This window comes from Magnolia sinica, chromosome 3 (assembly GCF_029962835.1).
Source record: "Magnolia sinica isolate HGM2019 chromosome 3, MsV1, whole genome shotgun sequence".
Classification (NCBI taxonomy): domain Eukaryota; kingdom Viridiplantae; phylum Streptophyta; class Magnoliopsida; order Magnoliales; family Magnoliaceae; genus Magnolia; species Magnolia sinica.
The window spans coordinates 96,002,126-96,012,058 of NC_080575.1; the positions used below are offsets into that span (position 1 = coordinate 96,002,126).

Here is a 9,933-nt window from a genome sequence, read left to right on the forward strand (position 1 = left end):
TTGAAAAAAAAAAAAACATTTTGGTGGCTACAAAAGTTTTGGATCAAGCTGATATTTATATTTTCTCTTCATTCATGTCTTTGTGACTTTATCACTACGTTGGATGGAAAATAAACATTACAGTGGACCCTAAGAAGTTTTTAATGATGAGCTTTCAATCACTATTGTTTTAGTGTGATCCACTTGAGATTTGGATCTACCTCATTCTTGGGCTCATGCCCTAATATGAGGTGAAAAAATAGATAGACAACATGGATAAGACACATCTATCATTTTGGGCCCATAGAGATTGTTTAGTAGCACATATATAATACTGACATGGATGCTACTTGCTACACCATGCAATCTTGTCTTGAAAATTTTATGCGGCTTTGTTGCAACCTCAGATACCGTGACGTGAGTGGGACATGACCATGAGACATACTTTGATGTATGCATTGTATATCTATGCCATCTATTTGTTTTGCCAGCTCATTTTAAGCAACGGAATAAAATTGAAACAGATGCAAATCTCAGGTTGACCACACCACAAGAAATATATTAATAATTGACGAGTAAATTTTTTCAGTGGGCTACAAAGGTTCTAGATCTAGCTGATATTTGTATTTTCCCATCATCTGGTCTGTGTGACCGACCTAGTTGGTATTTGTATTATCCCCTCATCTGGTCTGTGTGACCTCATCGACAACAGGTTGATGAATAATAAACATTGTGATGGACACTAGGAATTTTTCCATGGTGGCCGTTCGGTGACCATTGTTTCATGTGGTGTGGTCCACGTAAGATTTGTATCCACTTCATTTTTTGGACAATGAATGCGGAAAAACAGATCGAATGAATAGAGATATATAAAGCATACATCGAGGTGGGCCACAGTCAGGTCACACCGACGTCATCGTATCCTGGGACCCAGCTACGCGTCCTTGAATCAGGTGCTGTAAAGGTAACCTTTCTTACTAATCAGTCAGTATTTTGTAAACAGATTTTTATTTCGTTAGGGTATTGTGCTGACGTCAGCATAAATGACATGTACCAATTAAATTCAAGGATACGGGAAGCCGCTGTGCGCTGGAAACGGATGATCCGCACTCTATACATGTGGGCATGGTTTTCCCAGTTTGTCCAATGAGTGATAAGAATTTCCAGTGCAATGCTTACCATGCTTTCTCCATGGACTGCCCTTATGTTAGTACTGATGGTAGGGGCCTGGGCCGCCTGGACCACTGTTTATCTCATCCGTTCAATTCGAGGGAAAGAGAAGTGGGCCACCATGGCCCGAACCACCGATTGGCTCCCTCCCGGTCCCCGGGGACTTCCCATACTGGGGAGCCTCCTCAACTTGGGCGACCTTCCTCATCGTACACTCCATAAACTAGCCATGGAGTATGGCCCGATCATGCACATGCAGCTGGGCCAAGTTCAGAACATCATCGTCTCATCCCCACAAGCAGCCCAGCTGTTCCTCAAGACCCACGATCTTATCTTCGCGAGTAGACCAGTCACTGAAGTTAGCCAATACATCTACAATCGGAAGGCGGTGACCTTCTCCCAGTACGGCGCGTACTGGCGGAACCTGCGCAAATTATACACTATCGAGCTGCTTAGCAGCCTCAAGATCGAGTCGTTCAAGCCCATGCGGAGAGAAGAGGTGGGCCTCCTTGTGCAATCGCTCAAAGACACTGCCAAGGCCGGCATAGCAGCCGACCTTACTGCCAAGGTGGCAGCCCTGAGCACGGACATGACTTGTAGGATGCTGCTAGGCAAGAAGTATATAAATGAGAGTTTCGATGAGGGGGTGTTCAAAGGAGTCGTCGAGGAGTTCATGCACTTGTTGGGGGTTTTCAACATTTCTGATTACGTCCCTTACACGAGGGTGCTCGATCTCCAAGGGCTGGGACGCCGGATGAAGGAGGTCCACAAGGTCTTTGACCGATTCTTTGAGAAGATCATCGATGAGCATGTACAAGAGAGAGATGCACGTCAGCCGGACTTTGTTAACTTCATGTTGTCCTTCATGGAATCCAACGACTGTGAATTCCATTTCGATCGGACCAACATCAAAGCCATATTAATGGTATGGATGTTCATGTTGTTTTTTATGTTTTAAATTAATTCAGAAATAGGGTCTGTCGATGCCATTGACGAATGGCATGGACAAAATATATGATGCCAGCGAGCACTGTTAATTGGATGCCATCGAACAGTGCTTGATCCCATCAAGAATTTTTGAATTTTCTCCGGTTGATTGTTGGACTATTTGGGCACCTGTTTGATGCCATTGAGCTTAGTTTCGATTGCCATCGAAACTTAACTTCGATGCCATCGTACTTATAAATTTTGTTGCCGTTGAAACTTAAGTTCAATGCCATCGATGTGGGCTGCATTACAGGGATTGGTTGGGATGGGGATGCCCACCATTAAAAACTTTTCAGATTGGATGCGGGTTTGACTGTCTTTTGTGCTATTATACATGTCATCCATTCATCCCAAGATGCTCCTACCAAGATTAATGGACACCAAAACTAGGCCCATCTAAAAACTCAGGTGGGCCACTCCACGTGATGTTAGAGGCTTTAGCATGATTTCACATGGTGTGGACCACCTGAATTCTTTGTCTGGCTGATCTTAGGGCGCCAAGGAGACCATGAGGTGTTGAACAGGATGGACGGGTTGGATGTCATGAATACATCACAGTGGGCCACATACTCACATTGCACCTTAAGCTTAACCTACAAAGCCTTGTAATGGGCCTTCAATCCCCTCCATCAGATGGTATCTCTTCAAACATGGAAATCTTAACATGCATTCATCTTCCTGTAGGAAATACTTGTGGCTGCGCTAGACACAACATCAATTACGATCGAGTGGGCGCTCTCAGAGCTCCTCAGGAATCCACGTGTGTTGAAGAAGGCCCACCTAGAGTTAGAGAACATCATCGGCCTGGACCGAGAAGTGGAAGAATCGGACCTGGCAAATTTGGAGTACTTGAACATGGTGGTCAAGGAAGCCATGAGGCTTCACCCAGCTGCCCCACTGCTCATCCCTCATGAGGCCATGGAAGACTGCACCGTTGATCGCTTCCACATACCCAAAAAATCCCACATAATCATAAACGCATGGGCCATTGGTCGGGACCCAAATTCATGGTCCAACCCTGAAGAATTCTATCCGGAGAGGTTTATCGGCACTCATATAGACGTCAGGGGCCAAGATTTCCAACTTCTACCTTTTGGGTCTGGACGCAGAGGTTGCCCAGGGCTGCAACTGGGCCTCACGGCAGTCCAGTTCGTGCTGGCCCAGTTAGTGCATTGCTTTGATTGGGAGCTTCCAAACGGCATGTCACCAACTGACTTAGACATGACCGAAAAATGTGGCATTGTGACAGCTAGGATCAACCATCTGTGGGCCATTCCAGCTTATCGCCTAAAACACTGATGTTTTGATAATGAAGATCATAGGCCGCTCATATCTTGATATGATGTATACAAGGGCCCACTTTCATATTGTAATTGATGGAACATGTATGTGATAGAACTTCACTGTCCACTTTTCGGGCCTAAATCATTTTTAAGTGCTTTGGAGTAAATGTGACAAACCTTTTTCTTCAACCCTACGCATCATTCAAGATCCAGACCATCCATCTATTATGCCCTACTGTGGGTGGGCCATGCTGAGAAAATCACAGTGGTCTGATAATCCTACAACAATCTGCGAAGTCCTTGAGACGGCAGCTAGGATTGTCCCACCAATATTGACTTTCGGGGCAACAGATGAATGGTTGAGATCACAAACCTGTGCTCGGCATGTACTAAATACTCCCAAAACTTTCATTTCCATGAAAAATTCAACGGGTGTTTGCACAGACGCTCGTCCCGCAAAATGTCTATCAAAGCATACCTATCATGACGTTTTTCTTGGAAGCGGATTGCGTACTGAGTAAACTCCGTGGGGTCCACCGTGATTTATATATTTTATCCACTCCATCCATCAATTTTAAAAGATAATTTTAGGGTGTTAGACATAAAATGAAGCATATCTAAGCCTCAAGTCGACCACACCACAGGAAACAGTGTGAATTGAACATCTACCGTCGAAAAATCTTGGGGGTCACAGAAGTTTTGAATCAAGCTGATATTTTTCTTTTCCCTTCCATGTCTCTGTGATCTTATGAACAGTCTGGATGACAAAATAAAGAACACCGTTGGCCCTATGTGGGCCCTAGAAAGGTTTCAACAGTGGAAATCATTATTCCCACTGCTTCCTGCAGTGTGGTCCACTTGAGCTTTGGATATGCTTCAATTTTGGGCTCAATCCTTAAAATGAGTAAGAAAAACGGATGGACTGCATGGATTAACCACATACATTCAGTGAGAAATGCTCTAGTGCTCTCAGTGGGCTGCAAGTTATAGTGCTTGTAGTTGAATGGGTTCACTTGGACAGTCCAAAGGATCAATCTGAACTGTCCATTAACTCAAAGAATAGTTTTCATAGGCTACTATACAAACATACAGCTGATTCCATAATCTTATCCATTCTTGCTTTGATTTTAGTTTCTATAGCTACCTTTTTTACAAGTCGTGGATGGGATGTGTTTGATTTCCTAGCAAGAGTGATTCTTTTGAATCATAATCAATCCATGGTCCATAACATGTAGATGGATCAAATAACTGTCCATATAAAAGGCCATTGATGAAATGGTTAGTATTGGTCAAATCGTACGTGTGATGTTCACATGGTAGCCCACAAAAGTTGTTGGACCTGATAACAGTCCTAATCAATGAATCGCCAGTTTCTTTTGCGCTGCATTGATCGTGTGAAAATCGAGGGTCAGACACTAATCACATCCCTGTATGAACTCATCAAATCTGCTTCTGTTATATAAATTGATCCTAACTTTTGATCCACAGGATGCACAAGCTATCAATCTTTATTGTAACGGGCATTCGAGGTGAACTAACTCACAAAGTGGATCACAACTGTCCGTTTCACTAGAAAACGAACAATTTCAGTTCAAAATCGAAAATTTAAGAAAAATTTACTATTATTAGTAATTTCGATTTTTTTTAATATTTTCTTATTTTTTAGAGTTTTAATTTTTCTTCTTTTTTAGAAATAACTCCAAATCATATTAGGACTCTTCAAGTAAAAGTTTATTTTGAATTTTTATTTTTAGAAATTAGCCTTTAGAAGAGTTTTATTAGAGTTGGAATTTTACTATTTTTAGTAATTATGAATTTTAGGGAGTTTAGGTTGGAGTTTTATTCTGAAATTTCTTCCTAGTTTTGGTAAATTGTAAATTCAAATTTATTATTTACTAATGAAAATTTAAATTTTCTAGAATTTATTTATATTTTCTTATTTTCATCATGAATTTGAGGTATCTATCTTGGGAGTTCAGAGAAGCTCCATGGATTTGGAGTAGTTATCCCTTTGAGGAAGACGGTGATCGCTCTCATCACACCCATCCCTACATTAATTGGTATCAGAGTGATGAGTCCCCTCAAACCAATAGCAAATAACGAAGGTATGGACCAAAATCATGTGGACGGTGATTTAAAGATTCATTATCTTCTGGAAAGAATGGAAGCTTTCTACCGGGAGAATCAGTTTCCATGCATGGGCTGCAAGCAACCATCAACCGTATTGTGGATGTGTTAATCCTGTCCCGAGCTCAAGGTGATGCTCAATTGCCCATGGTTGTTGTACGACACAACTCTGATTTTCATAAAGCACTACCACTGGTGAATCATAGAGATATTCCAGATTATTCGAGTTCTAATGACAAGGACCTCGATAACGGCTTTGTCCGACGATTAGCCCATAGATGCAATTGTGTCTAGTAGACAATGTTCTCTATATATGTCCTATATCAACATATTGTCGTAGGGGTATGAATGAAACTGGCAATCATCTGTATCTTAAGAAATAGTTTTACAATCTTAAGATGACAGAATGGTCTTATATCAATGAACACATTAGCACATTCAGTGAATTGCTTTACAAACTGACTAATGCGGATGTGAAAATCGAAGAAGAAAATCAAGCTCTAATTCTATTAAATTCACTTCCACCGTCTTATGAGAATCTCGTAGACACTATGTGACATAGTAGGAAAACCATAGACATTGAAACTGTCATCTCAGTCCTTCATCTAAATTAGTTGATAAAGAAGGACAATGGTGAGGATTCTTCTACAGATGTGTTGGTTATTTGGGAAGGAATTCTAAACGAGAGAATGTGAATTCTCGATTGAGATCTAAATCAAAACGGAATAACAAGATGAAGTGTTGAAATTGTGAGATGATAGGACACATGAAGAAGGATTGTTGGAATCTTAAAGCTCAAAAGGGAGACAAATCTGATAATATTCTGAAGGAAGCCAATATAGTGGAGTCCAGCGAAGAAGTTGATAGTGGTAATGTTCTAACCACATCCAATTATAGGTATCTCAGCAACGAGTGGGTTTTGGACAGGGAGCCTCATACCACATGACTTTTCAACGAAATTGGTTCACTAGTTACAATGAGTGAGATAGTGGACATGTGTTTATAGGTAATGACATTGCCTATAAAGTTGTTAGGGTCAGATCGGTGGGCATTAAGATGTTTGATTGGTGTGGAGCATATCCTGATAGAGTTGAGACACATTCCTGACCTCAAGAAGAATCTGGTCTCGCTTGGGGCACTAGAGACACTTGGTTACAAGTTCACCCAGTTTGATCGTATTCTTAAAGTTTCAAAAGGGGTACTTATAGTGATGAAAGCATAGTAGAGCGATAACTTTTATAAGTTAATCATGAATATCGTATCAGGTGGAGTTGTAATGTTTGTAACATAGTCCACAAAGGTACATTTGTGGCATATGTGTTTAAGCCATATGAGCAAGTGCGATATGAATTCAAAAGCATTGATTTCAGTATATGCGAGCATTATATATATGGTAAACAATCACAGTTAACTTTTAAGAATGAAAAGCATGTATGTAAAAGTATATTGTAGTATGTGCATTTATATGTATGGGGTATGTCACCTGTTGTTTCTGTTGGGGGTTATCATTTTTTATTTCCTTTATAAATTAACTACTCCAAGAGGTATGGGTTTATTTTCTGAAAAATAAATCCGATGTGTTCACCACATTCAAGGTGTGGAAGGCAATGTTTGAGAATTCGACAGGGTAGAAAATGAAAGTCTTAACAACAATCAACGGTGGTGAGTTTACTTCAAAGGAATTCAACCAGCTTTGTAAAAATGAGGGGATTATAAGGCATAAAACAGTAAGGCACAAACTTGAGCAGAATGGTGTGGTGTAAATGATGAATCAGACTCTCTTGGAGGAAATACAAAGCATGTTGAGCAATGCTCCCTTGGGCAATAAATTATGAATTGAGGCTATAAATAAGGCTTATTATCTTGTTAATTGGTCACCATCTACGTTGATAAACTATAAATTTTTAGAAAAAGTATGGAGTGGTCATGATGTAAAGTATTTACAGTTGTGCATATTTGGTTGTGATGCTTACTTTCATCTACCGTCAATTGAGAAAGATAAGTTAAACCAAAAGGTAAAGAAGTATACTTTTATAAACCATGGTGATGGAGTGAATGGATACATACTATATAATCGGGTCACTTGAAAAATCATAAATTGTCAAGATGTCAAGTTTGATGAAGATTTCTTGTTCTAAAAGAATGAATACAAGGAACTAGAGAAATCAACGATCATTAATGTCGAGATTTAAAAAGTTGATACATAGGCAAACCCTGAGCCATAGACAGAGGCACTTAAGCAGGTGGAGCAACCACCTCTTAGAAGAAATTTTTCAAGAGATCGCAGATTACTATCTAGATACAAAGATGACTCAAATGTTGCATTCGCCCTTATTACAAATGAGGAGGATCCTTCTACCTTTCAGGAAGCACTGGATGACTCAGATGTTGAAAAGTGGATAGCGGTGATGCAAGATGAGATGGATACTATGTATAAGAATAAGACGTGGGAGCTGATGAAGCTTTCCTTTAAGCATAAAGCGATCGGATCCAAGTGGATTCACAAGAAGAAACGTGATAGGTACAATGCAATATTGGTTGTAAAGGGATATGCTCTGAAAGAATGTGTTAACTTCAATGCGATATTCACACTAGTTGTCAAGCAGGTATCTATCAGATTTTTGTTAGTGTTGGTTACCTAATAAAACGTAAAATTGGAGAAAATGGATGTGAAAACTACTTTCTCACATGGGGAGTTGGAAGAATATATATACGTGAAGCACCTAGAAGGGTTTGAAGAAAATCGGTCAGAGAATAAGGTTTTCGGGTTGAGGAGATCATTGTATCGCTTGAAAAAATCACCTGGACAATGATATAAAAAGTTTGATACTTTCATGGTGACTCAGCAGTTTGTTAGGAATGAATATGATCACCGTGTCTACTTTTAGACAATGAGTGATGGGAAGTTCATCTTATTGGTATTATATGGTTATGATATGTTTATCGACAGCCATAACATATCTAAGATCAATATATTGAAAACTCATCTATCAAGTATTTCGAAATGAAAGATTCGGGGGCTGCAAAGAGGATTCTTGGCATTGATATACATAAAGATAGAGATAGAAGGTTACAGTTGTCTTACGCTGAATACCTTGAAAAGGTATTTGTGAAGTTTGGGATGGGCAATGATAAACCAGTTAGCACATCCCATGATGCTCACTTTAGGCCTTCTTCATAACAGTATCTTATTACATATGAAGAAAAGAAGGTTATGTCGCGTGTGCCTTATTCGAGCATAGTTGGTAGTTTCATGCATGTCATGGTCTTTACGAGACCAGATATTTCACATGCAATCGGTGTCATGAGCATGTACATGTCAAATCCCAACAAGCAACATTGGGAGGTGATGAAATGGCTAATTCAGTATCTACAAAGTATAATGGACTATCTTAATATTTCAGAAATTAGAAGAAAAGTTGGTAGGCTATATGGATTCGGACTACGTAGGGAACGTGGATAATAGAAAGTCGACTTCTGATTACTCGTTTGTATTAGCGGATGGAGCGATCATTTGGATGTCTAAGCTTCAATTTGTAGTTGTTCTTTCTACCATAAAAGTTTAATATATGGCGATAACGGAGGCTTTAAAGGAAGGTGTTTAGTTGGAATGAATGATAAATCATCTTGGGCTTCAGTGGAGGTCGTGCTCGTTAATTGTGATAGTGAAAATATAATTATTTTGGTAAAGAACTCAATTTACCATTCTCATACTAAAAATATTGATACCCGTCATCATTTTATCCGATACGTGCTTGACGAAGGCAGTGTTACTCTAGAAAATATCCACATGAGCATGAACTCGACCGACATGCTTATGAAGGTGGTTCCTGCAAAGAAGCTCCGATTCTATTCAATGTCTCTTTGTCTGGTGAAAGGTTGATGAAGACGGAGTGCGCACGAAAAGGGATGGCGATCATGGATCTATGATGGAGGCTATTAGAGATGTTGATGGCAGCGTGGAGCTATGGCTAATGATAATTGAAGTCATGGAGGAGATTTTTGTGAGATGTCTTCAATCTGTACATGGAACAGGGATTCGATCGATCGACCACCCTAGTCAATCAATTGAGTGAACTCCGATTTATGCAGATTGGTATCCGGACAGTTTTGAATAAGCTCGATCGATCAAACTGTCGGGTAGATCAATCAATAGAATTCCAAAAAATCTAATTAACTCTCTGGACAATTTTACACATGTTCGATTGATCGAACATCCCAGCTCGATTGATCGATGACTACTCGATTAATGTAGGTCGATTGATAGTCCAATCGACGGCGCATGCGATTTTGCGTAATTGCGTGTTTCCTTTCATATTTTGATTCTAACACTATATATCGGGTGTAATCAGGATTATGGTATTCTAAGGCATTATTAAGGGTTTTC

General features: G+C 39.9%; 1 protein-coding gene across 1 annotated transcript; it reads left to right on the forward strand.

Annotated features, from left to right (window-relative positions):
• The first annotated feature begins 1,112 nt into the window (after positions 1–1,112).
• Positions 1,113–3,534, forward strand: LOC131240316 (cytochrome P450 71AU50-like). Its single transcript, XM_058238443.1, has 2 exons — positions 1,113–2,074; positions 2,821–3,534. The coding sequence occupies exons 1-2, from the start codon at positions 1,151–1,153 to the stop codon at positions 3,433–3,435; spliced, it is 1,539 nt and encodes a 512-aa protein (XP_058094426.1). The 5' UTR covers positions 1,113–1,150; the 3' UTR covers positions 3,436–3,534.
• Positions 3,535–9,933: the final 6,399 nt, after the last annotated feature.

What these genes read in the sequence shown, in the direction of transcription:
- LOC131240316 (XM_058238443.1), top strand. Translation starts at nt 1,151, where the DNA reads ATGCTTACCATGCTTTCTCCATGGACTGCCCTTATGTTAGTACTGATG. An exon ending in ACATCAAAGCCATATTAATG is followed by an intron (nt 2,075 to 2,820) that starts GTATGGATGTTC and finishes ATCTTCCTGTAG; the next exon opens with GAAATACTTGTGGCTGCGCT.